This window comes from Mastomys coucha, unplaced genomic scaffold (assembly GCF_008632895.1).
Source record: "Mastomys coucha isolate ucsf_1 unplaced genomic scaffold, UCSF_Mcou_1 pScaffold20, whole genome shotgun sequence".
Lineage (NCBI taxonomy): Eukaryota > Metazoa > Chordata > Mammalia > Rodentia > Muridae > Mastomys > Mastomys coucha.
Window position 1 is genome coordinate 48,487,691 of NW_022196903.1, and position 26,084 is coordinate 48,513,774.

At 43.1% G+C, this 26,084-nt stretch overlaps 1 protein-coding gene across 4 annotated transcripts in view; it reads left to right on the forward strand.

Annotated features, from left to right (window-relative positions):
- The window catches only part of Creb5 (cAMP responsive element binding protein 5), a 403,859-nt gene that overhangs the window by 248,991 nt on the left and 128,784 nt on the right, over nt 1-26,084 (forward strand). The window contains exon 1 of one of the 4 annotated variants that reach the window (XM_031381942.1): nt 25,659-25,871. The exons of the other annotated variants lie outside the window; for them this stretch is intronic. Within the exon in view, the coding sequence (XP_031237802.1) occupies nt 25,825-25,871 (47 nt within the window). The 5' untranslated portion in view covers nt 25,659-25,824. Of the gene's footprint in view, nt 1-25,658; nt 25,872-26,084 lie in introns of those variants that run through there. 4 annotated transcript variants of the gene reach the window in all.

The window sequence follows — 26,084 nt, forward strand, 5'->3', positions numbered from 1 at the left end:
ACAATAATAATAACAATATGCTATGCACAAAATGGCTTAGTTATTATGGCTTACAGCTTATTTTTAGAGACAAAGACAACACTCTAGAAGCATCTAGAAGGAGGAAAACAGAATTATAAGTTACCAATAAAAAATGAAAAATAAAGGATTCAGAATGACCCTGAACTTCTCCACCAACCAGCAGCACTATTTTCCAGAAAACAAAGAACAATTGTCCTGAAAACACTAAGGTAGTTATTTTGAACCTTTAATTCTTTCCCCAGCCACACTGTCATTTATTCATAAAACAGTTTTTCTGAGAACTTACTACATGTTAGGTTTTCTGCTGTGCAAGGATGTGTACACAAAACAATGAGCACTTGCCCTCTTGGAGCCCAGACTCTGTTTAGGAAAGTAGATATAAACCATCATTCAAGGGAAGAGAAAACTTACCAACAGGAACACACTCTGTATCATCCAGCACTGTCCACACCGGTGTGGAGATAAATGGTTATGTTATTTAAAAGAGAGAGGGGAGAGGAAGAAAGAAAGGAAGAAAGGGAGGAAGGGAGGGAGGGAAGGAGGAAGGGAGAGAAGGAAGGAATGAAGAAGGAAGGAAGGAAGGAAGGAAGGAAGGAAGGAAGGAAGGAAGAAGACCAACATAGATAACTATGTTGAATATAGTGCTTCCTTACTTACATATAGAATTATTTCTCCTCCTTTTTCTCTCCTCTTATCTGTCCTCTTCTTTCCATTCTTATTTTAATATTCTATGGGAAGTCCTTAAATTACCCTTCCCTATCGTCTACTCTGGCAAGAGCTGGCATTGCCTTCTAGGCTTTTACAGTCCAGCCTCAGTTTACTGTGCCCATTTTCTCTCTCCATAAAACATCCCTTCCACCATCTTCCCTACTTTCAGACCCTGAACATTCCATATCAGCCCCCTGTATGGCTTTGCCTTTTCCTGTTTACTACTTTCTTTCTTCCTTTCCCTTTCTGCCCCATTCCGTTTTTCTTCCCTTCTCCTTTGTGGTTCCTCTTCCTTTTCCTTGCCTACTCCTTATGTAGCCCAGGCTGGCATCGTTTGTACTATCCTGAATCCTTCCCGGCACCCGTTCTCCAAGCTTCTTCCCCCAGCGTGGGCTGGCAGGGTCCTACAGGTAAAGTGGTTTCCCAGCCTCCAAAGCGGAGCTCAGATGTCACATGCTCAGCGATGCCTCCCTATCCCACTCCCTCAGGCTTCCCCTCCTCAGCCCAGCCTGCCCCCATCCCACTGAGCATACCAGGACTCTTTAGGTCTTCTGTCTTCACTGCTGTTAGCTGCTCAGATTTGTTGAACTATCATAATAAGTGGGCGTAAAGACTTCCCCACAAATATTCTCTTTCTCCCTCCCACCTAGCCTCCTACCCTCTGGCTTCCATGGATCTCAGTCTCAATGTCAAGATGTCAAAGGCATTCGGCACATACTGCACAACAGCTACATATTTTCAATGAATCATGTTTTCTCTGGCCTATTTGCATACCTGCTGGCCTGCATTATTTTCCAGGCTTTGAGACTAAACCTTATAAATAAAACTCCCTGTCTTTATTTGAGACACAGTCGCAGGATTCAGAAAAGCTCTGGTATTTTCTGAATTTTACTTTTAAGTCAGGGACAGTTGGTTGGATTTTTAAGGTCTGGCTTTCTAGAAAGTTTTCCATCTGTTCACTGCCGGCATGGGAGAGTGTTTGTCCTGTCCTTAGGAAGTTTAACAGGCATTATTTTGAAGGGAGGTATAACAGAGGTTTACTATGAACGCTGCACACAAATTATAAACATCATAAATGACAAGTGTTTTTCCTGCCACAGGCAAGCAGGCCAGCTGTGAAGGAAATGGACACGCTGTTCTAGGGCAACAAAATCATGTAAAAGGGAAGCATAGTTCTTTTGTTTGGACCCGTTTCCTATGAGAGAGTCTCATGCTAAGTCTGTGCAGAGCATACCAGCCTCGAGGGATAAGGTGGCTGTCACCAGATGAACAGCGGGACAATATGATACACTTCCAACTGCCTAGACTCACATGTCCAGAGAACACTGTGAAGTTACAGTAACGGGACAATGGGAACCTGGGGAAAAAGAAAGCCTACTGCTACTACGTTCCTAATCAAAGGAGCTGGTGCTTTACCATTCATGGTTGGCCACTAATCTTGATTTAAAAGGTGAGGAGAGAACAAGATAAAACAAACAGTAAAGTGGTTTGGACAAGATACTGAAGACGCCTGGACTTCTAGAGACAGGGACTTCAGAGTATCTAAAGCTCTCAGGGTAAGTGCCCACACCAGGTGGCTTCACCGCAGCTCTGGGTTTTATGCCACCTCCTGGAGTTCCAAACGCGGTGTGGGTTAAGAGCACTCGTGCTCGCCCAGGCAGGAAATGGCAGTGGTTAAACTTGGCCAGCTTAAACCTGTTCAGTGCAAGGCTGTTGATTTTTGCTCTCCACAGTAAGTCTTTGGGGGCCAGAACATAAAGCTGACTTGTCACCTCTCTCTCTAAAGGTTGATTTAAGCATACATCTGTAGAGGCTGAGTCCTCCTCCACACTACCGCTACCACCTTACCACCCGATCCTATACCCACACTTAGAGATGCCCTGGGGTGGTGGGATGGCTTAGATGGCAGAGTGGTGTGAGGAAGCTTCTCTGAAGCTCTTGCCTGGAAAGCATCTGTCTCTGAGCCTCTGAGGAAGGATCGTGGAGGAGCAAGAATGCCTTTGCTTTATAAATTCCATGTCGCACGTCCTGCAGAACAATCATGCTTATAGTTGGAGAGGAAGATGTAGGGGAGGGTTATTGGTCGAGTGGAAAGATAAGAGGTTTCACCTCTCACAAACACCTTCTTGTGTGTGTCAACAGAGTGAACATGACACTACCTAGAGGAACATGTCTCCTGTGTGAGCACAGGCTAGAGAATTCTTTAAGGCAAGGAGAGGGCAACATGAACTCTAGAAGAAGAATCTGTTATCACAGTTGCCAGTGAAACCTTCTGAAGTCTCAAGAGACAGAAAAGCCTCCTTTCCTATGGCCATGAGATTTCTTTCCCCAAATTGTTTTGTGTTTGTTTTTCTTCAATGTTTCCAGTGTTGACTGGTGATAGGTGGATAGACTGCTTGTGTTTGTGCACCCTCATTCACATATTATGCACTTCTCCTGTTGGCTTGGACCACACATACTCTTCTGCACTTTGTCTTTATTCTTGAATGCCCTCTGGCACTGCTGCTATTTTTCTGTTTCTAGTACTACATTTTATTTTATTTTATTTTATTTAACTTCTGTTCCTCCCCAGGTATGGGCTAGATTCTTTTGAAAGAGAGTATGAGCCTTCTCAAACGTAGTAAGAAAAAATTCCTAGGTAACAATTATACAGACGCCCTAGACCCCATTTTCACCAAGATTCTGCCTCACGGGTACCAGTGAGGCTCAGGATGTACATGGCTGCTGCTGCTGGCCCTCTGGACCAGAGAGGTGTCCTCATAGAAAGCCATTGAGCTGAGCCACACAGGTGCTCACCAGAAGCCATATTTCTATCTTTGCATCACAGCTTAGTCAACAAAAAGAAAGAAAAAGAAGCCAAGGAGAAGTGAAGTTTATATTCTTCTCTCTCATGTATGCCTTGTACCAAGGAACACTGAGGTAATGTATCCCTTTGCATAACATTTAATATTTTCAGAGTTTTGCATCTTTTTCACTTGCAGTTCCTTGTAGGAACTTAAAGGTTTGCTTATGAAAAAGGTGGAAGTATCACCAGGAGTTCTTGTCTCTCTGTCTTCCCTCCCTTCCCCTTCCCTACAAGGCCAAGGGCTTGAGTAAGATGGATTTTCCTGTTGAATCTTCCCAGTCTTGCTTCTGCTGGCTTTACACTGTGGTCCTTGTGCCCCTAGGGAAGGGCAGCAATGGAGGAAGTGATTTCTATGCAGTTAGTATTTTCTCAAACGTGTTGATTATTTTCCTGAGACATGCCATAGGGGACTCTTTCTGCCCACAGATCTAATTTTTGTGTTGCAAAAGATACAGCAAAAGAGAACAAGAGAATACCTGTCTATCATTCATTGATGCCTTTCCTTAACAAAGTGCACACTACTTGCCAGTGGGACAAGAACAATACCAGGAAGAAAAGAATTTTGGGGACAGTATACTCTCCCACCAACCAAGCCACAGACAGGTACAAATAACAAAATTATAAATTATAAATAATAAAAATTATTATGACAGAACAGTACCAGGAAGAAAAGAATTTGGGGGACAGTATACTCTCTCACCAACCAAGCCACAGACAGGTAAAAATAACAAAGGTTCCGAAGAAAGAAAGTCCTAGTTAATGCTGCTTGGGGGACGTCTGTGACCTCAGGCTCATCCTGGTCTTGATAATTCAAAGCCATGGCGGCAATGCAGTAGTCTGAGCCAAAGGGTAATCCCATCTTTGCCCAAACTACTATGAAAAGGACAGAACCTGAGAAAGATCAGAGAGCATGCAGGGTTGTGGCAAGAAGGCTATCTCATTCTCCTATGGGAAGCTTCATGAAGCACCTAGTACCTAGCAAATAGGTAGTGGGTTTTGGTGAACAGAAATGGGTGGTGGAGGGCTTGTGGGAGGAAAAGCCGGGCCTGTGTTCAATGCTGCCTAGATCCTTTCAGTTACATTACAGGGGCTGGGCAGAGCCGGATTAAACTTGGTTGGAAAACTCTGCTTAATGCATTAAAGAAACAACTTGCAGAAACATCTCCCTCCCTTCCTTCCTCCCCCAAACAGTAATGAGTCCAAATTGCTAATAAAACATAAAAATTCAAAGATGTTGTGCATGGGCCATTTTTCTGAGCTGGTTATTTTTTATGTCAGTTTTCCCACAGCTGTGAGCAATGCTATAACTATCAACTTACCAAATGCCCCAGTTTAAATGAAACTTTAAAAATATATTTAGGGACTTTATAAAGAGGAGGAGGGCAGAGAAGTAAGATCTATTTTCTTCTTCTTCTTCTTTTGTTAAGAAAGAAATTTGGCAAAGACTTGGTGTGGGAAGGACTGGCTTGAACTGATAAGTCTGGGCAAATAGCGGTTGAGAGTGTAGATAATTATTTTCTTTCTTCTTGTAAAGTCTGCATGAAAAGCGATGCTGAGGTATCTGGTAGAAAGTCCGGAATGTAAGAATGATTTAATGTTTGGGGTTAATTTATAGACTGGCATTTAGAGGCAGAGCACTTCGTACACATAAGGACACAAGAATCCCACACACAGGTCATCCCACTTATGATGATTCCAGAGGTCTAACCTAAGCATAACCAAGAATGGGGAGCAGGTCTCCTATTTGCAGCCCTCTCACCTTAAGCGTATAATGAAACAGTAAAGGTTCTTGTTTAGGAATTTGTGAGTGTTGCACCGCAAGGTGTGATGGCAGAAAGTTTAGGTAATAAATAAGGACCAGGTGCCCTGAAGATGAATCTTGAATGCCAAACCTAGAATCGGCAAGGGAGCTGCTATTCTCAGGCTCAGCGGTATCATTAGGAAGGTTTCATGTTCTTTGCCCACCCTTATAAATGCACATGACTCAATATCCCCAATGAGTAATGTGGCTGGTGGCCATACCACCCTGGGCTCAGCTCTCAGAAGCTGTACTGGGTTGGGCTAGGTCTCCTCCTTATGAAGACCTCCGAAGAAGTCCTTCAAGTGTCTTGAGTCAATCCCAAGTCACCCTCCTTGATGATTAATGGGTCTTTCATACTCACAGATGCAGGTTTTTGAGAATCAAGCCAAGGCTTGTTTGTTTAACTTTTTTTAATGTAAAAGAGAAGTCAGGGTGGGGTTAGCTTACGGGAGAGTGGAGGAAAGGCAGGAGAACTACAGACAGACACAAGAGGAAAGTGTCCTTTGCAGGCCAAATGCCTCTAGTGAATGTATCAGAGCTGACTTGTCACAAGTTTTATTGGGATCAAATAAGGTCTTAGATAAGATCTGGGAGTCTGCTTTCTTTGTAGGAAACAAAGTTAGGACCCCATGCTCTTGGGATTGTAGAGAAAACTCTGGCTTGCTCCGCATGACCTGCTCTAAGTAAATTTTGAAGACAAGAGTCTGCAGAAAGTTCTAGCATGCTCTCCCTGAGTGGGGGCTGTTCAGCCTCATTGTGCAAAAGCCAGTCATAGTGGTCAGGGATTCCTTTCCCTGGAGTGTGTTCTAGCCAGTAGCCAAGGCTGTAGGCGAGCATTGGAGTTGACTACTGTTAGGGAGGACTCTTCTCAAAGATGTAGAATATTTGAAGTTTGCAATAAAAAATATCACCTGTTGCTGTAGCAGAGGACCTGTACCTATAGGTCCTTCTGTAAACTAAATGCACTTAGTTTACGTGCCTCTTTCTTAAGAATATGAATAAATGTACGAGGTATGTGAATGCTTTGTCTGAATATGACTCATTCTCTACATGGTCCCGTTAAATGATGGTTTTTAAGGGATGAGTGGGAAGGGAAAAATGCAATGGTGAGAAAGAACAGCCTTGAGGTTATACAGAGGTGTTTGTCCTGCTTATAAAGTCAGGAGACATTTCTAAGTTTGCAAATGAAATGAAGTTTTTCTGTATAGTTACTTTTGATGTCCTATATAGACTGTACCACAGAAGGCAAGAAATATCAGGTCAATGGATTTGAAGTTAGTTCATATTTACATTTTACTATTAAGAGATGTATTGGATGTTAAATAAAGTGCAAGTCACAAAGACCGGGTTCTTAGTAACAGATTTTAGGCAAACTTTTGTTTTGACTTTGTAAGAAGGAATGGTCACGTTGTGCAAGATACTAAAGGTTTGAAAAACAGGGCTGTCTTTTAGTGGCCCTACCTTCTTAACTGTACATATCTTTGCATAATCTCCCCTAGCCTTGAATCCCCAACAATACTATATGAACTGTTAAAAATAGTAAAGTGTGTTACATTTAGGTCTTGAGTTTTAGAACTCACTCAAAGAAGCTTCAGGAAACTTCCCATCTGAGGGAAAGCGTACAATTCTCCTTTCTCTTGTCCGGGTTTTGTTCAATAGATTTGCTAACTTAATGCTACAGTTAAATGAATGAACAAAGAACGCACAGCATCTTTTCGATTGAAGAGTTAAAAAGCCTCAGTGCTGTTGCGGTGAAATTTGTGGTTTGTTTTGTTTTATTCTTCTACTGTCTGGGTTTGTAAATATTGCTGCCTAGACAGAAGTTTGATTTTTCAATTTTGGTGGTTACATTTATCGTGTTTTTATAAGTAACTGGTTATACTTATGCAAATATAAATGTAAGTTTTGTGAAATGAAAAAGGAGTTGCACAGTCAGGGATACCTGTTTTTTTCTTAAATTTATATTACCAGAATAACCAAATCTTAAATATGATAAAGAAGTGAGAAAATGTGTGAAACACAAAATACATTTATAGATAGGTAAGTTCTTCAATAAACATGAGGTTTGGTGGATGTAGGATCTCTTCCTGTTTAAATGATGGAACTGGCTGTTTTTATAGAGCTTAAGCATCCCTATACTGGATTTTAAATCTGAATACATCTGAACATTTTAGTTGTGGTGGTGAGGTACTACAGCTCTGATGGGCCTCCAAGCTATGGTTCTCCTCTCTGAGCCTCTGAATGTGAAAAATATAGGCATGTGCCAAACACCTGCTAGAACATGAAATGCTAAAAAAAAAAAAATTAATTTAAGGGTGGGGACTTGTATCATGATGCATATTTGGGGAGATCATGGGACAACCTGTGGGAGTTGGTTCTCTCATTCCATCATGTGGATTCTTAGAAACTGAACTTCAGTCAGCTACCTTGGTGCCAAACACCTTTAGCTACTGAGCCATCTCACTAGGCACAAGTATGGAGTTTTTATTAATAAGACACCACAGGTAGAAAAGTCCACACCACCATTAAACTTCAGTTCATGCATAAGACTGTTGAAAATAGTATACAAAATTATCTTCAACCATATATATGTGTATACACACACACACACACACACACATATACCTATATGGAGTTTGTTTCACATTTAGAGTTGGACCCCATCTCCTGGATATATATGTTATGCATATATATAAATATTTCAAAATCTGAAAAAAGTCTTAAAACCTAAGATATTTCTGGTCCCAGAAATTCTGGGTAAGGGATACTCAACACTTATTATCTTCTGATAGAATTTCAGTGTATCTTGTAATCAATGACCTCATTGTGGTCTATGCCTTTGAGTTCTACCAGGGGCTGAGAGTATGAAGTTTCTTTTTCTTTCTTTCTTTTTTTTTTCAGTTTTTCAAGATAGGGTTTCTCTGTGTTGTTGTGGCTGTCCTGGTACTCACTCTGTAGACCAGGCTGGCCTCGAACTCAGAAATCCACTTGCCTCTGTCTCACAAGCGCTGGGATTAAAGGCGTGCGGTACCACCGCCCGGCTGGTTTCTTTTTCAATTCACTGCAACGCCTACCATTAGAGATGTATGTTTCTTTGTTCTTCTCACTCACTATGGCCTACCCCTAGCCCTTTGCTCTACTTTAGTGGCCCATGATGGTCGCCCCTCTGAGTGGGGTGAGCAGAGACTCTTAGTGAGAAAGAGCTCCCACCTCTGAGGAGCTAAGAATGCTTCCTTGAAATGGAAACATCACATACAAGACCTAAAAATGGGCTGGGGCTCTGCAGAGCTGTGGGAGGTGCTTCAAGCTGGAGCAGCCACATAAGCTGAAGAGTGGATGTGGGAAAGGTCAGGCTTGACTGAGAGAATGATGCACGTCCAACTTGGCTTAGACAACATTTTAGGGGATGTGTTGGTGAATGTTCGCAGACAACACTAAAAATATAAGATATGACCAAATACTGAACAGCATTTGCTTTGGTTAGCGAAGAGAGCCTGTTTTTAAGCAAGGAAATAAAATGATTAAAACTCCATTATGTTTGTATTCTGGATTGGTTCCTGGAAAAGAAAAAAAAATTAGTGAGAGGAAAAAAAAGATAAAATACAAATCAAGCCTGTATTTTAATTCATAACGTTCTGGTATATCTCCATGTTAATTTCTATTTTGGTAAACAGGCAGTGTCCTATGAAGTAATAGACTTGGGGAAACTCAGAAGGTCAGAAGGGTGGGTACACAGGGGTGCTAGGCTCTATCTTTGCAACTCTTCTGAATATCATAAAATAATTCAAAGCAAACCACAAGAACAATCTACAACTGTGGGCCTCTCTCCGGAGCAGCGGTGGACAGTTTGGCTGGGTGACAGTTTATGGCTGCAAGCCAAGATCACCCAACTGAAGCGTTTGTGGTATGTTTCCTGTGTCGAGATCCTTAGTCCTGGAATTTCACCTGCTGCTGTGGCCCCTTCTGCCCCAGGGAACTGCATGGAAACGGGCTGCCAGCTCAGACCAAGGGTGTGTCTGGATACAGATGGACCAGGCACAGTCAGGGAGTCTGGCTAGTTCAGGCTTCATTTCCTCCTTCTTAACCAGTTCTTTTTCCAGCATTATCCTTCTTGAACATTCTCAGAGTATTCCTTGACATAGGTAAGGGAAAGAAAAATGCTTTAAAAATCAACAACCAAGCCAGGCACCTTCGCTCATCACTTGGGAGACCAAGGAAAGGGGGAACATCATGAGTTCAGTGTCAGAATGAGCTACACTGTTCCAGATCAGTCTGGGACAGAGTGAGGCTCTGCCTCAAAAACCACAAAATGGCAGCAATGGGAACAGCAAGCTCAAATCCTGCAAAGTGCTTACTTGAGTTTACTGTCTCTTAGTGGCTGATTTTAAGTGTATCTTTTAAATAAATCACAGGCCTGAATTTGGGTTGCTGAGTTTCTGCCTATAGAAATATTTTCTATGTTCCTTAATGAGTAATAAGAGAAGTTGATAGTTTAATCAAAAAAATACAACACATTTTATATGCAGATGCTGTGTATGCAAGAGCAAGCACACGGGGAAATATGTAGATTATATTGAATAATTAGTCAACCTTATTTCTGACTCCATATATATCCCATGTGCCATATAAAAAAACAGAGACTATAAATGAATACAAATCAAAGCAGCAAAAGCTCGCTAATATAAAAAACATATAGGTATGTGCCTGTTTGTATAATATGTGTGCACTCCACCAGTTCCTAGCAGTCTGCTATTAAAAAGCTGGGGTAAATTGGTTGAGCCATGTAGGGACATTTAGTGTGAAATGAACCTGTTTCCCACTCATACATGTGTCCCTTGCCTAATGTGTTCTTTTCTTAGAAAACAGGTTCTTATAACACATGTTCATATATGCATGATTTGAGACAGATTGGACCAGCACTTTTTTATTGATTCCTTGAGATTTTCACATCATATATACACCAATTTTCCTCATCTCCCCATCCCCTCATTCCCACTTTCCACCCTTGCAACCTCCCCCATAAAAGATTTAAAAAAAAAAACTCATTGTGGAAGCTGTAATGTGTCACAGTGTTTCCCACAATATACACCTTGGTCCACATCTCTCTGCTTGCAAATGTTCATTGTGATGAGTCTCTGCTCCGGTTTGCTGCCTCAGCCTCTGGCTTCCACTCCACTATCAATATTGCAATCTATCATATCAATCCTCAGCAGGGCTCCTCTCCGATGTCCTGCTGTTGCCCTGTGTCATGGAGATCCTGCATCTTTGGATATGCAGGACTGTGGGCCAGTCTTTTGTAAAAAGTAATTCTTCCATTAATTCTTTCAGAACTTTATACGATGTGTGAAATTGATCATATTTACCCCTAAACTATCTCAGATCTATCTCCACCACTCTGCCCACCCAACTTTGTGTCGTCTTTATTTCTAAAGTTTATCAAATCTAATTTATGTTGCCCAACTATCTCTGGTATATATTTAAGTAGAATCAGAAAGTAGTTGGTTACCCCCATAATATTCATTCTATTATTGTACCAATGGAAATGCCTTGCCTGGCCAGTTGTTACTGCAGCTCCCAGGGTCCAGAACTAGCTAAGACTGATGATTAGTTTCCTCCTGTGGGAGTGTTCATAGCATCTTACAGCACTATGAAACAAAGATAGCCATTATAGATAAAGCTTCAAGGTGAGTACCATCTTGATTTCTCCATGTTCAATCACTCAAGTGTGTAGAGCTTTCAGCAGGTTCTGGAGGCCAACTAATAGAACAGCAATGGATATGTTTTGGGTTTGAGGGTTCACTAGCTAGCAACTTCAAAACCTAGTGGGCTTTCCACTTGCTAGTCAGGAGTGAACAGTAGGAGCATTGTCCCTGTTATAGGGTAATTCCATGTAAGTTCTTTTTATATATGGATATGTGCACTTGTATATGTATTGCATATGTATGCATATATACATATATTTAGGAAGATTCTACATTATTAAAGTTCCATATTACTTTTCAAAAAGTTTAAAGATATTATTTATTTAAAATATAGGAGTACACTCTAGCTGTCTTCAGACACACCACTAGAGGACACCGGATCCCATTACAGATGGTTGTGAGTCACCATGTAGTTGCTGGGACTTGAACTCAGGACTTACTGGAAGAGCAGTCAGTGCTCTTAACCTCTGAGCCATCTCTCCAGCCCCTTCAGAAAGCCTTTAAAGTCAGTTATTCCTCTCTGTCTTCCTTCTTCTTTGCTGCCTCCACTTAGCTCTCCCTGTTTCATATTTCCTTTCCTCCCTATATCACTTCATTTTCTCTCCCCTCCTCTAAGAGCTATCCCAATAGCTCCTTACTTATTTGCTGACCTCTGTGGGTTTTCCAAAAGAAACACACATATCCAAAGATTCAAAGCTAACATTCATATAAGAGAAAAATATGTGACATTTGTCTTTCTGTGTCTGAGTCTTCTAGCTCAGAATGATAGTTTCCAGGTACATCTGTTTACATGGAAATTTCATAATTTCATTTTTCTTAATAGCTGAATAATATACCATTATGTAAATAGGAAACATTTTAATTATCCTCTGATTAGTGGGTAGACATTTAGGTTATTTCCATTCTCTGGCTATTGTAAATAAAGCAGCAATAAATATATACAGGCAAATATCTTTGTGATGGATCCCATTACATGATAGGACTGATCTTGAATCTTGCTACTTTAGATGAGAAAAGAGAGGTTTTAATTCCTCGAGTCATCTTCCAGAGGATCTGGGTTTAGTTCCTAGCAGTTTACAACTAACTGTAATTTCGTGCCCAAGAAACCTAACAACCTCTCCTGAATCCTTGGCCCCTGCATTCATATGCACATACCACCCACCACGCACATAGCTGAACATAAAGTAGGATCTTTTAAAAATGGAGAATAATGAAGATAAACCAAGAAGGAATTGGTTTTGATTAGTGCCCTTAGAGAGCCAGTACGGCAGGTGCTGTGGATGTGTGAACTGTCAAGAGCATGCTCTGTGCCGTTACCTTCTGTGTGAACTCTTGTGAACACACTGTGTGCCTGGACGAGTGCCTTTACCTTTTAAAAACCATTTCCTCGTTTGTAAAAGAAGGATAAGAATTGTACCAGGTTTGATTTTAGAGTTCAGTAAGATGGTATAAGCTACCTCAGCGTATGACTGGAATTTAATAAGAACTAGTCATTTAGCTTTTGTTTTTATTATTATTATCATTACACTTTAAAAATTCTTTCCTTCTTCAAAAGTTTCACCCTTTGCCTAATGTCACTGAAACCAATGGTTAGAAAGGTCCTGTGATAAATGTATGTCCTGTACTCTACAAGGGCCGGGAGTGGTGAAACTCAGTGGTAGAGCACCTTACCTAGCACATGTTCTGGCATTATAATATATATATATATATGTATATGTATATTATGATAATTAATGGGGAAGTTCCAATTAACCCAACTATCAAATAAAATCAAATTCCCCAAACAAAGTGCACATACAGGACACCATACAAGGAGAATGATTCTGTTATGGAAAAAAAATCACTGGGCAAGAGGTAAAGAGACTGGATCTGGCTAATAGCAGTATTGACCAAGCCTGCTACCCATCTCATCCCAGCTTGATATTAGGACTGGTTGGAACAGGGTTGACAGACATAACAGATTACTTTGCAGTGCATATAAATTGACATTACTGGGGCCAGAGTTTCTATTGCCTTTTATCTGCTTCTAAGAACAGACCCAGGATGTTGGAGAGAATTGCAGGAAAAGGGTCCTGTTCTTAATGCATTTATTTGGTTACAGAAACACCAGACCATTTAGTAACTGCTATGAAGTAAGTTCTGACAAATTCTGATTGGCAGAGACTGGCTGCACTGGCCTAGTTCATGAGAAATGCCCTGGGTCCAAACCCTGTGGCTTCTCAGGGCACCATCTCCATTCCTAAGAAGTCAAAGCAATGGAAACTACTGAAATGACTGACAGCTGCCCCCAATCCTGAGCTGCCAGACTTATCAGGCATGTAACTGAGAAACCTGGGAATGAGACACATGCCCTAAGGGATTTGCACAATGGAGGCTACCTCTTCCATCTTAGTCTTCACTTAGGAAGTCACAAAAGTCATACTTCAGAATCTTTTCTGCTCCAATGCTCTGTGAGATCATGTTTGTAAAGTGCATTGAGAATTGGAGGATGGTTTTGTTCCTTCCCCCGACTTTGAAATAACCGTGACAGTGTCTGGCCTCGTCGATGTCTGTAACTCCCTGAATCCCAGCAGCCACCCACCACTGTCTCTCTTCCTAAGGAGGCACAAACTGTCTCTCTGGAAGGACAGCTTGGCTCTGGCCCAATGCTACCCCTATTCCGCAAAATTTGGACTTAATCAGAATAATAAAGACACTTTCAAAAACATCTGTAATTTTGCTCTTAGAAGTTTTTCATTTGCTATTTGGAGTGGTAAACTTCTCATCTCTCCTTTCCTTGACTTAAGGGTCCTGGATCTAATTAATATGATAGCTATTGTTGCAGACTCTGAAATGCTTTTCACACTTAAAACTGTCTCAGGGGCTGGAGAGGCAGCCCCAGAGAGGCAACAGCACTTGCTAAACAAGCATCAGGACCTAGTTCAAATCTCTAGCACCCACATAGAAAATGGACCTGTAACCCCAGCACAGTGTGGGACAGAGACAGAAGGCTAGCTGGGGCTGGCTGGTCACTAGATTATGTCCAGGACTACTGGGAAGCCCTGTTACAAGCCCTGTTATATGGTGGATAACAACAGAGCAGAATTTAACATCCTTCTCTGCCCTCCACGTACACATACAACACACACACATACATGGGTGCATGCATACATACATACATACATACATACATACATACATACATACATACATATATACATACACGAAAATAAAAATTAAAAGGTCTCAGAACACTTGTGCTCATTGGTAGAGAACAACCTAGACAGGTTCTTCTCCCTGTTTCTGATCTTTCTTAGAAAACAGCTGTTGAGACCAATGTGTAGACTACATTCCCCCAGCCACCCTGGGAACTCTCACAATGAGAAATATCATAAGGATAACCACGTCATGTCCATTAGAGAGGTTTACAGCTTTCTTTTTAATCTCTCTCCCTAACTGTAGAAACTCAGAGGTCTCTATCTAGTGCCCATGGGTAATTCTAATTTTATCACGTTTGCCAGGTCTCAGTGAGGTAGGAATGAATAAAACAGAACCCTGTTGACGTGAAGTTTATCTCTTGCTAATAAAAACCATGTATCTCTGTGGAGCTGGGGCTGTGTTTTAACTCCCTCTGAATCACAACCGGAAGGCAGAAAGAGGGCCAAGGCATTGGGGCCTCTCCTGGGTGGAATTTGGTTTAAAATGTCATATCTTTTATTGCTTGCCAATCAAAAAAACTTCACATCTTTTACATTAGAGGACTTTCGTTCTTGGTGCTTTCAGACATGGGGGAAGTGGCACAGCGGTAGACAGAAAGAGAGAATGAGCCCCTTCCGAGCTTTCTCCTCAGGAGACCCCAGTCACAGGACACACAGTTATTCATTCTCCCATCTTTCTAATTTGGTGATGCAGACAGGACATCCTTTGCCCATTACAATGACCACCATCACACTTTCTGAAAGGACCAGCCTCAGTCAGGGCTCCCAGAACTCTCTTCTGACTCTCTTGCTGCCCTCCCTATCCTCTGCCCTCCCCTTACTGGAAGAGTCTCCAGCATGACTCAGTGCTGAGCCCTGCCCATCTACGTGTTATAGACTGTCCATCAGAACTGATTCCCAGTGGAGGGCTTCAGCCCTGGCTGCTGGCTGAGCTCAGATGTTCCTGCCGTCTGCCTCCCTGACTTCTCCATCTGCATGTCCAATAGGCATCTCAAATTTAATATGCCCACAGCAGAACTCCTGACCCTCCAGAGTCATCGGTGACGACACCTTTTTCATCAGAATCATTATTTACACACTGGATGAGGTCACAGCATTGTCACCCTTGATTTCTCTCTCTCCTCGCACTGTGTTGGCTGGCTCTCTTGTCCCTGCTTAATCTGGCTCCGTCCTCACCTACGTTTCCTGCTACCCACCCAGTATTAGCTTCCATTGCTTCTCTTCAGACCATTACAAAAACCTCTTGACAGCTCCCCAAGCTTCAACTTTTTCTCTGTGACACAATATTTTGTGAGATTTCCTTAAAAACAAAATCAGGAGGGTGGAGAGAAAGAGAGGCCAGCAACCAAGAGCGCATGCTGGTCTTCTGGAGGACTTGGGTTTTGTCCCCATTCCCTACATGGCAGCTAACAACCATCTGTAACTTCAGCTCCACGAGATCCAATATCCCTGACTTCTGTAGCCACCTATATCCACCTTCCATGAGCATACCTTCACAAAACACACACACGCACACACATTGCACATGTGTGCACATACAAACACAAAACAAAACAAGCAAACAGAAAACCCCACACACATGCTCGCACCAGCCTTTCCTGCCCTGCTCCCTCAAATACCTCCGTGTGGACATCCGGCTTGGGTTTCCGTGAGTTCATAACATGTACAATAGGGCAAAATCACCTTTAGCAACTAAAACCTTTTGTGAGGTGACTTGAAGTCAGCTAAGAACAGGAAGGTGTCAGGTGAGTGTAATGAAATGGGAGACTGGGACAGAAACAGAAGAATCTGGATTTTGCTGAGGTTTGCCAAGCCAAGAGCTATCGGGTAACACCACATGCCTCTGTTAATGTAGCAGAAACTGGAGAATTAACATGTAGCAGCCCAGAGTGAATTCAGGGGCCTGCTAGACTCAAAGCTAACTGACCTGCAGCTCCTGTCACCCCAAGGCAGCTGTGACTCAGGGACATTGTGCAGATTGGGATAGGTGCCTATATGCTAGTTATACAGTGGCAACTTGCATTTGAAAAGGAAGAGGTTCTTGTTTGCCATTGGAAGTCAAGCCCAAGGATACCCTCTCCCACCCTCACCAAATGGCAAGGACGACTTGCAGGCAATTAGTATTTATTTATGAGAACACACAGATCTTTAACATGCCCTTTAAACTCAGTCCTTAGGGATGACCCTCATCTCTTAGTTCTCCAAAGCGTAGGCCCTGGCCCTCATCTGCATGTTCCCCTGAGTAAAGGGATATTAATGGTTTCAGCACCTGTCAGAGGTGAAAGGGGCTCAGTGGCCTCTGCTACAGATGTCACAAGTAACAAACAAAATGAGTGTAAGTGTGTGATGACACATGCCAGTCATTTGGAGGCTGAGGCAGGAGGATCGTGAATTGGAGGCCATCCTGAAGACATAGTAAGACCACATCTCACAAGGGAATACATTTAAATAAAAGCAAGAAATGTGTCAGAGGTCTCTGCTCTTGAGAGAATGGTTATCTTTCATGTGTTCTATCCTTTATGTCCCCAGAACACTGTGGCCAGCCACTGTTGTCTCCACATACTTCCCTCATGTCTACCATACCTGTGTATAAGTCAGTCTGTTGTTCAGTCATTCATTTTCTTAGACATGCAGCAACTACCAAGGGTTCCGATGTGACTGCTCCCCAGGCTTGTATAGTGATATCCATTTTAATAGCTGTTTCCGTAGTCCTATGACAAGATCAGGATGATGAAGAGTTGGTCAAAATGGAAACTTTACAAGGTGGATCATTGTAATGCAGACACTTCTGCCTCACTTCTCAGCAGATGGAGCCCTTGATGACTCACAGGTTGTGATCCCATTCCCCTTCATCGGTCACTCTTGATTTTTGGATAGACAGACATTTTCTCTTCTTAAGTGCTATGGCACTTGACATGGCTAGACATGAAAGGCTCCTAAAACACGCTTGCAGTAGCCTTTAGGGAAAGTAGTGGATAAAAGACCCTGAAGATGTAGGACAGTGTAGCATTCATTAGGACCCAGATCCACAGCCATCCTTGAAGATGGCTTAAAAGCTAATCTTGAAATAAATTTCAAGAAAATAACCATCTTATGTCCCAGGTATAGTGGACTGGCACCATGAAAGAATCCTTACATCACTGCCCCCTCCTCCATGCCTGTCTCACTGTGACTGATACATTAGGAGATGAGAAACATTTCAAAACAAACTGTGGAGGCATTGAGGGTAAACAGACGGGGAACGGCTTGCAGAACTAGCCATAGATCAGGAAACGCTAATCTTATCAGGGGTCCTGGCAACCACAACTCCACAAACCATGTAGGTAGGTGTCATGTTACTGTGAACAGGCATGTTTTCTTTCCATCCACAGTAGGTATCCTGTTTTGGAAGCAACATGATACTCAGTCCTTAGAGGTTTGCTCATCCACAGACAGATCACTCACTATATTCTTTTTAACTTAAAACATAGAATATAGAGAGCAATTCTAGCTTCTTTAGAGCAAAAATTCAGAGAAAATACACATATACTACTTATTTTCTTTTGATCATTTTATTTATTTACTTACTCTTTCCCCCTGTGGTCTTGGGAATGGAGCCAAGGAATCAAGAATGCTGAGAAAGAACTCTACAACTGACCTGTACCTGTAGCCCTTATTTATTTTACTTTCAAGCAAGTTTTGGGTCTGTTTTTTTGTTGTTGTAACAAAATCAACATTTTTGAGACAAGGTCTTACTGTATTGGCTTCTGCGGCTAGTCTTGAACTCCTTGGCTTAAGCAATCCTGCCTCAGTCTCCTGTGAACCAGAGACTACAGCCACAGGGCACACTTGGCTTTAGCACTTATGTAGAGTTTCTTTGCTCATGGAATGATCATACTGAGATAGCCATCTAGAATTGAGTCTTCCTCAGACTCTAAGAATCACTGAGATTATTTTTTTTTTAAGATGACATGAAGCTGGGAGAGGGAATGGGCTAGAGGCAGATAGTCGGAGATGGATGTGGTCAATACACTTTGTACAAAAGTATGAAACTTTTGAAGTATAAAAATACTTATTTTTTTTTTTTTAAATAACGCAAATGTCAGAGAGTGGGTGCTGGGAGATATGTAGTTGCTACTCGGGTTCCAATTTTCTTCCTATTTCTGTTGTTGTCATAAGGATGCTCAAATTCTTGAAGAATGAAAAGTTGGGAACTTTTATTATGAACCCTCTTGGACATCATCACTACTATGTCTTCCCTCTCACAGGATGAAGCTAAACCATTCATTAATCACACTGTACCAGGCCTTTGGCAATACCTAAAACATACCAATGCACATGAAAGAGGCACTGCAATGATTTGCTCAAGGCTCAGAGGCAAACTTCATTGTAAGGCGGGATTAACTGCACCTTTCCTTCTAGGATTCTGGTGTAAATACAGAAACCACAGTCATGTACGGGCCTGAGAAGGACAGCAGAATGTGGAAGTGGGTTTGGAAACCAAAATATTATGTCAGCAGTTTCTCTTTCATTTTATTGTCCCTTATCAAAACCAACATTTTAACTCGGGGGCCCCGTTAATCAAAACACAGATAATTCCATTTGGAAAGCCCAAGGGTTGAGATTTTAAAAGGGGAAAGGAATCTTCCCGTTCCTCCAGGCAAAAGTGTTAGAGGGAGAAGCCTTCCTGCAGAGCCCCTCTTAGTGAATCTGTGCCTGCCTGCCTGCCGGGACACTGCTCTGTTCACAGTAAAGGGAGGTCAGTTACCAGACACAGAGCCCTACAGCTGGAATCCTGGTGAAGTGGAACCACTAACACACTTCCATAGTGCAGCCTTCCTTAGCATTTCTAATCTTCCCAAAAGCTCTTTAAAATCATTATTACCTTTGTAGCTGTGCGTGCGTGTGTGTGTGTGTGTGTGTGTGTGTGTGTGTGTGTGTACAGTTTTAACAATAAAAACAGCCAGCAGAAACTATCTTCAGGGTTTTTGTTCAGACATGTCATTACTGCATGTGGGCAGATGTGCATAGGTTACATTCCAATGCTGTGCTAATTTATACACAGGATTTGAACGTATTTGAGTCAGGCACTCACAGGCATCCTGGAGCCAATTCCCTTCTGGTATCAATGGATGACTACAATGTGCAGTGGCAAGGAATTTGAAGGCAGTGGAACAAGACAATCCATAAAGAAGATAACTCAGTGTTTAGAATTTACAATGTGCAAAAGTATACTTTTTTTTTTTTCACTGATTTTGGAAGTCCCTAACTGGCTGATTTGCCTCACAAAAGTCCTCTGCAAACGACGGTCAAGTTCTGGAAGCCACATGTTTGCCTTGGAGACAGTGGAGGGGGAGCAGGAGAGCTGAAGGTATGGAGTCTGCAGTACTGGATCAGAGCATGACTCTGATGAGACCCAGAGACGTGAGAGTGAGGTGGCCGAGCCCATTTGAATAGTGTGAGCTTCTCAAGACCAGGTAGACCATGTTGCTCATTTTTTACCTCTTAAGGTTGTACAACAAAATCCTCTTCCTTCCTCCCTCTATACTACGTACACCCTGTCTCTCTGAAAAGTTCTCTGGTCACATTTGGAAGAGATTCCTGTCTTCATACATTCTCTGCCATCCTTGCCAGATCATGGCCAATGGCTGCTTCTGGACTCAGAAATTCATGTTATGAACTATGCCTGGGCTATTAAGCGGACTAGAGCTTTGGTATAAAATAGTAGGGAAAAAGGGTTGTGGTCATGTACCTGTTCGACAACTCCATTCAATTTTCAGCTCCTGGTGGTTAACGATTATATTTTATATGTGTCTGATGGCACAAAACAAAGACATATTACTGTTTCTACAATTTTTACAGACAGAATAGAGAAGACCTTGGTTATGTTCCACATGAACAGTGCAGTGGGGAAAATGAATGCGAGTCTAAAAATGTGGAATTGCAAAAGGAGAGATACTGATAGAAAATAACTTGCCTGAGGAAAACTCCACAGTCTGTGGCAGTCTTTGCTGTTTCCCCTCAGCTGAGCATCATGACCTGCTCACTTTGCTGAGCATATCAGTGATCAGGAGTGCCTGGACAGTTGCCTTTACCAGCAAGGGTCTGGATTCATAGGAGCTAGCAGGAACCTGTGACATGGGATTTAGCCTACTCCTCTCAGTTGGGCTTACCTACTACTATGATAACTAGCTGATGTGTTTTGGCGTCACCAGTCACTGCACTGGATCTGAGTGGGAAGTAGACATCTGGTAGACCTTATCTCTTCCTCGAGATAGCCAACCAAGCCCCAAAGGCTTCTTTTTCTCATTTTATCACCTGCCCTGGAATTAATTGGTCAGAGCCAATTCTGGTCCACTACTAGGCCATGTTCCCAGCTCCACTCAACATTAAGATGTGAATGCAGTGTAGGCTAACAACTTCACTGGGCTCTGATTCTCTAAAAATTCCCATCGAAAGCATGGTTATCTCATCCTCTACATCCATCTCATGTTATTCTTACCAATATTTAGCCTTTCTACAACCCCTCCCCTGGGTTATAGAGACTTTGGTTAGAAGTGACGCTACCATTAATTTTGGCATGAATTGGTCCTGATGCCTCAGAAGCCATAAGATTAACATCAGAAGCCCCTCCTCTGGGCCTTCTCACCTCCAACTTTCAGTTTGCTGGAGGTGTTATGTGGAAACCCACTGGCAGACACAGCCTAGTTTCAGGCTTTTTACCTGTTACTTATCTTGACATATCTACCTATTGATTCAGGAAAGAGATCAAGAGGAACCTGAAGGTCTCTGAGGAAGTACAAAATAAGACGGAGGAAGGCCAGTCTCCAGGCTCCATCCCAGGCCTTCCAGGTCCTGAGGAATTTACAAAAAAATGATGTCAATGAGAGAGCAAAGGGGAGCAGGACCTTCCAGGGAGGAGAAGGTTCCAGGACAACTGGGCAGCCTGCACAGTGACTGGCTGGAATTCAGTCAGGTTTCTCCAGAACTTACTCCTCACGGACAGATTTCTGCTAAGGCATGGGTTGCAAAAGGAAAGGAGTATGAGAAAGTAGAAGAAGCAAATGACTGTTAAGAAGGACAAGCATGGCCACATGCCTTTCAGACTGTATGACAGTTTCAAGTGAGATGGTAGTGTCTATATTTGAAGACTGAAGTAAAAATTGAGGGAAATGTGTCATTAAATTCAAGGTGCTATTCTATCACTAATCAAAGGGATCTCATATCCCTCCAGTACCTATCTACCCATAAAGCCTGTACCCCTCCAGTACTTATCTACCCTGTCATTTCATAGCCATGACCTTTCTTTCAGCATTGCTTCTTTAGGACATTACACATGGCATTTGACACAAGAATGACCAGTCAGCGAGTTGCCCAAGGGTACTTGGTGCCTAGGGATAGGAGCTGCAGTAGGTACCAGATAGGAATAGTCAAAAACAAATCATTCAAAGCCTTGCTTTCCCTGGGTGAGCCTTCAGCTGGCATGAGCAAGCCTGCTGGTCCTGCTTGCACGTGGTTAAGGATACGTGCCGCAGACACCCCTAAGCCTCTGTCCACTGTGAAAACACAGGACACCCAAGTTGAAAGGAATCCTGAGTGACACCATGTGGGTGTGCAGTGGTCTGTGACCGGAAGGTTCGCTGGAAGCAATTTGCAAAGGGGTCCTTGGAAAACCACCTGGATGGTTATTGTAAATGAAAAAAGGAAGAGATGCCACATTTGGGGGAATAATTTTTAATACTAGGTTTATGGCTGATTACATGTGATAGTCATTACAGCTTATTTAACTCTGAAATTATCTGGCCTCTCAAACTCCCCAGAGACTGGAGGAATCGTGGGTTAAATTTTAAAAACAATGTCTGGGAGAAGATGATATGCTTTTCCTTGAGGAGAATAGATGAGGCTTAAAAGAAAAAAAGAACCAGCTCTCTCTAGGAAGGAGCCCTATTTCTTACATTGTCTGTGTCTTTCATAATGTGATGGAGCTCAGAAATTCACCAACAAAGTCTCCTCTCCTTGGCTGTTGTGCCTTTTTTAAAAGCAGGGTGTTTTGGAAAGAATCCAAAGGGGCTCAAATCTCAGAGGATTCCACTTCTTTGGAGCTGAACATGTCATCGGGAGCTGGGACTCTGAGTGAGTTACATGGAACAGCTGCATGGTACCCATCACCCTTTCCCCCAAGGACGACAGCTCTGCAGAGGAGGATGTTGGCAGTAACCCTGGGTGAGCTGGCTGATCTAAAGGCCTAGCCCGTTGGCCAGGATACTTCAGTGAAGGCTTCCACCAGGAATACAGTACTGTACCAGTTCCCACTTAGAAGCATTTTCTCCACAGGAGTAGCCTGAACATGGAGGAGCTAGGGCAGGGGTAGGAGGCAATGTGGGTGGAAAAGGAGTTCTGAAGGAGAATTTCCTGTGGAGGCTAGGATAGTCTCTCCTGTTAGCTGCACACAGGAGTGTTTCTTTTCCAGTGGGAGACACCGAGCAGCCGTTGCTTCAGCCATCACTTACAAATAAGAATAAATGGTCAGACCTCTTAGAATTTTTCACTTGGTCTCAACTCTATCCAGCACTCCAGAGAAGCCTTAACTTCTTTTTTTATTTGTTTGTTTCATTTTTCTTGAAGAAGTTTTCCTGGGACTTTCAGGTCCCGGCACAGTAGAGTCCTGATGTGCTATCCTTGTTCAGGTACAGGTGACATTTCTGGGTCCTTGGATTATTGTATGAGTTCTGGAGTTACTGAGCCCCCTGGATAGATGAGTCGGTCATCTGAGGTTCACTTACCCATTCTGGACCCCTGGGGCCAGCTTCCTCACCCCAGCAAGAGCAGTGATGGCTGCGAGCCTCAGCAGAGGTCTTGATCAGACTTCGGCCAAAGCCATCTTCTTTGCAACCCTCCAGGGAAATCCCTGAGAGGCTGTCTGCATGAAATCTGGGTGCACTGCCCAGGATCCCGTTGCCTTCTTTATTCAAGCGCAGGAAAGGCCTGTTGCCCAGAAGCTTAATCTAGTCTCTATGATGTGGGACAAAACAATCCTAGGGACAGCATATTAAGTTTACAGGAAGATGTCAATTTGGAAATGCCCACTTCATAGCCATTTTGATATGCTTAAAATAATAACACCAAAAAATTAAGTATGGAAACTAAAACAAGGAAGAATACTGGGGGCTAGAGGGTAAAATGGAGAAGATGCAAGTCTCTTCTAAAAAGGTGAAAGTCATTTATACAAAATCTTGCTGAGCTGCCTTGGAATTATAGCTTGTAGGAACTGTTGAAATTTTTGTTTTATTTATTCCCTGAAGTCGAAGAAAAAAATCAATGGCTGCTTGGCCACTGAGACATAAGTGAGTTATGCAGGCCACTGACATAGAGGACCAAACTCTAACGACCACATTTGCCGCTGTCAAGCCATGAGCTTCAGTGGCGCCAGCTGTAATTATGGCTGATCACCTCTAATTCAGAGCTGCCTGCCTTGATAAAGGTGTCACTGAGAGCCACTGTGGCCTCCGCATCAACTGTGGGTGTTGTGAAGGAGAGCAGCCTGCTAGCGATCGCTCCTTCAGGCCCCAGCCCTGGGCTCACAGGAGTGTGAGGCAAATCTTCACTATTTCACTCATCAGTGTAGTGATAGGGCCTGGAGCTGAGCTAAATACCAGGAGATCCAGAGGAACAGGTCTAGACCCTCAACAGCAGGTGTCTTTAATGACCTAAGTGATTTCCCCAGAACTAAAGTTGGAAGTCTACCTCTTCTCTGCTCTGTGACATGTAAAGAGACATGGCTTTCTGTTGTCATGATAGGGATGGTGGTGGTGATGGTGATGGTGGTAATGGGGTGTGTGTGTGTGTGTGTGTGTGTGTGTGTGTGTGTGTGTGTTGAGATAGGGTTTCCCTGTGTAGCCCTGGCTGTCGTGGAATACTCTCTGTAGACCAGGCAGGTCTTGAACTCACAGAGATCTGCCTGCCTCTGCCTCCCAAATACCAGTGATACCGCCTCCCTCCAACAAGAGAAATGGTTTTATAACTCACCAGATTCACTGGCTGCACAGCAACAAGGACACTAGAATGTAGCCAAAGCTGTGATCGTGTTTGAGGGTAAAATAAATGCAGCCTTAAGCCTTTCTTCTGCTTTTGTGGTTTTTCAAAAAAAGAAAAAGAAAAAATTCTAGTGAACTTCCCATTTTTTGAGGCGGCACAAAGTTGTGATAGGAAATAGAAAGGATGGAATAAGGAGGCCAGGCTAACAAAGCTGCCAGGAGTTAGGACCATTCTAGGTACCCTATGTGGGGGGATTGAGGTGGAAACAGAATTCAGCAATTAAAAGAGTTTTGTTATCATTTGTGGAGATAACATTTGGTTTCTCCGCCACTCCCAGGCTGTTTTCTTCCCTCTGTAATTAAGAAAGGGACACACACACACACACACACACACACACACACACACACACAGCTCTCTCTGTACACTCTTAAACACACAGCCCCACCCGAAGGCTCAGCCCATCCCAGCAGCAAGGTGAGGAATGGGAGGCCCTTCTTATGTTCTGATGGGGCCACATTATTTTCCTATCCTCTCTTTGGCTAGTTCCCTGGGAGGGGAGAGCTAACCTCAGAAGGACAAGGTTGCCCTTGGCTGGAGAGGTTCTTTCTCTTAGCACATTAAAAAACCACCAAAGTAGCCTGCAGAGGGAGAAATGACTTCAATTTCACAGTTCTCGAGGACTCGGACACAAGTGTGTGCTTGGACCAGAAGTGGTTTTGCCCCTGCTGACAGGGAGGTCAGATATGAGAATTCTCCAGAGGAAAGGTGATTGGCATTCAGCAGCAGAAAATCCCATGCAGCTCCTAGAAGAATGTCCATGGGCAGTGGAAACCCTGTCACCTGGTTCGCAGCTGAAGCCCTTTGCTTGGTGGCTGGAGTGGCTTTTGGTTCTTGGTCCTTCCCAACCTGTCCCCTCCCCGGTGTCTTCTTGTCTTGTTATTGCTCTTGCTCCACATGCAGGGCTCTTTCTAAATCTATCTATCTATCTATCTATCTATCTATCTATCTATCTATCCATCCATCCATCCATCTATCATCTATCTATCCATCCATCCATCCATCTATCCGTCTATCTATCATTTACTCATTTGTTTATTTCTAGCAGAACAATGCCACCCCAGGTCACAGACCCCCGGGGTCCCACTCTGAGCTCCGATGGCAGCCATAGGCCATCCCTAGGCTGCACTGTTTCCTAGTCTGTTTACTGGTTTCTAAGGGCGATTGCACCGCCAGGGCCCTGAGCCTGGAACTGGGCCTGGGGCTGTTTTGGTTACATTGAAGTTTTTGCTTCAGTTCTGCCAGATTTAAATAGTGACTTCACCAGCGCTGAGCTAAAAAGGAGAAGGGGGAGGAGGGCGAGCCCAGGAGAAAGAGAGTGAGCAGCAGAGCCAGAGGGAGAGAACCAGAGCAGGGCGCTAAAGAAGGGCCAGCGCATTACATCATCGCTTGGCCTGGAATCAAATGGGAAGGATATGACTCACTCAAGCTAGTTAAGGCTTTGGCTCAAATTCTACACACACTCATTCCACAGCTCTCATGTTCTGCACCTCAGGAGGGAATTCAGCCTCAGTGATGTCCATGAGGTTGGTTTGTAATTTTATTTTCTGTTTCTCGATTTTAAGGATCTTTGGGCCCCTACTGCGGTCTGTTCTGGAGTCTTCCTCCTTCCTCTCCCCTTTCTCGCCTTTCTGTTGCCTTTGTTCCCTTCTCCTCCTGTTTCCCCAGCCCCTCCGCTCCTCTTCTTACCTCGAAGAGGCGTTTCTTTTCACTTTGATCAGGGTTTTTTTTTTTTTTTT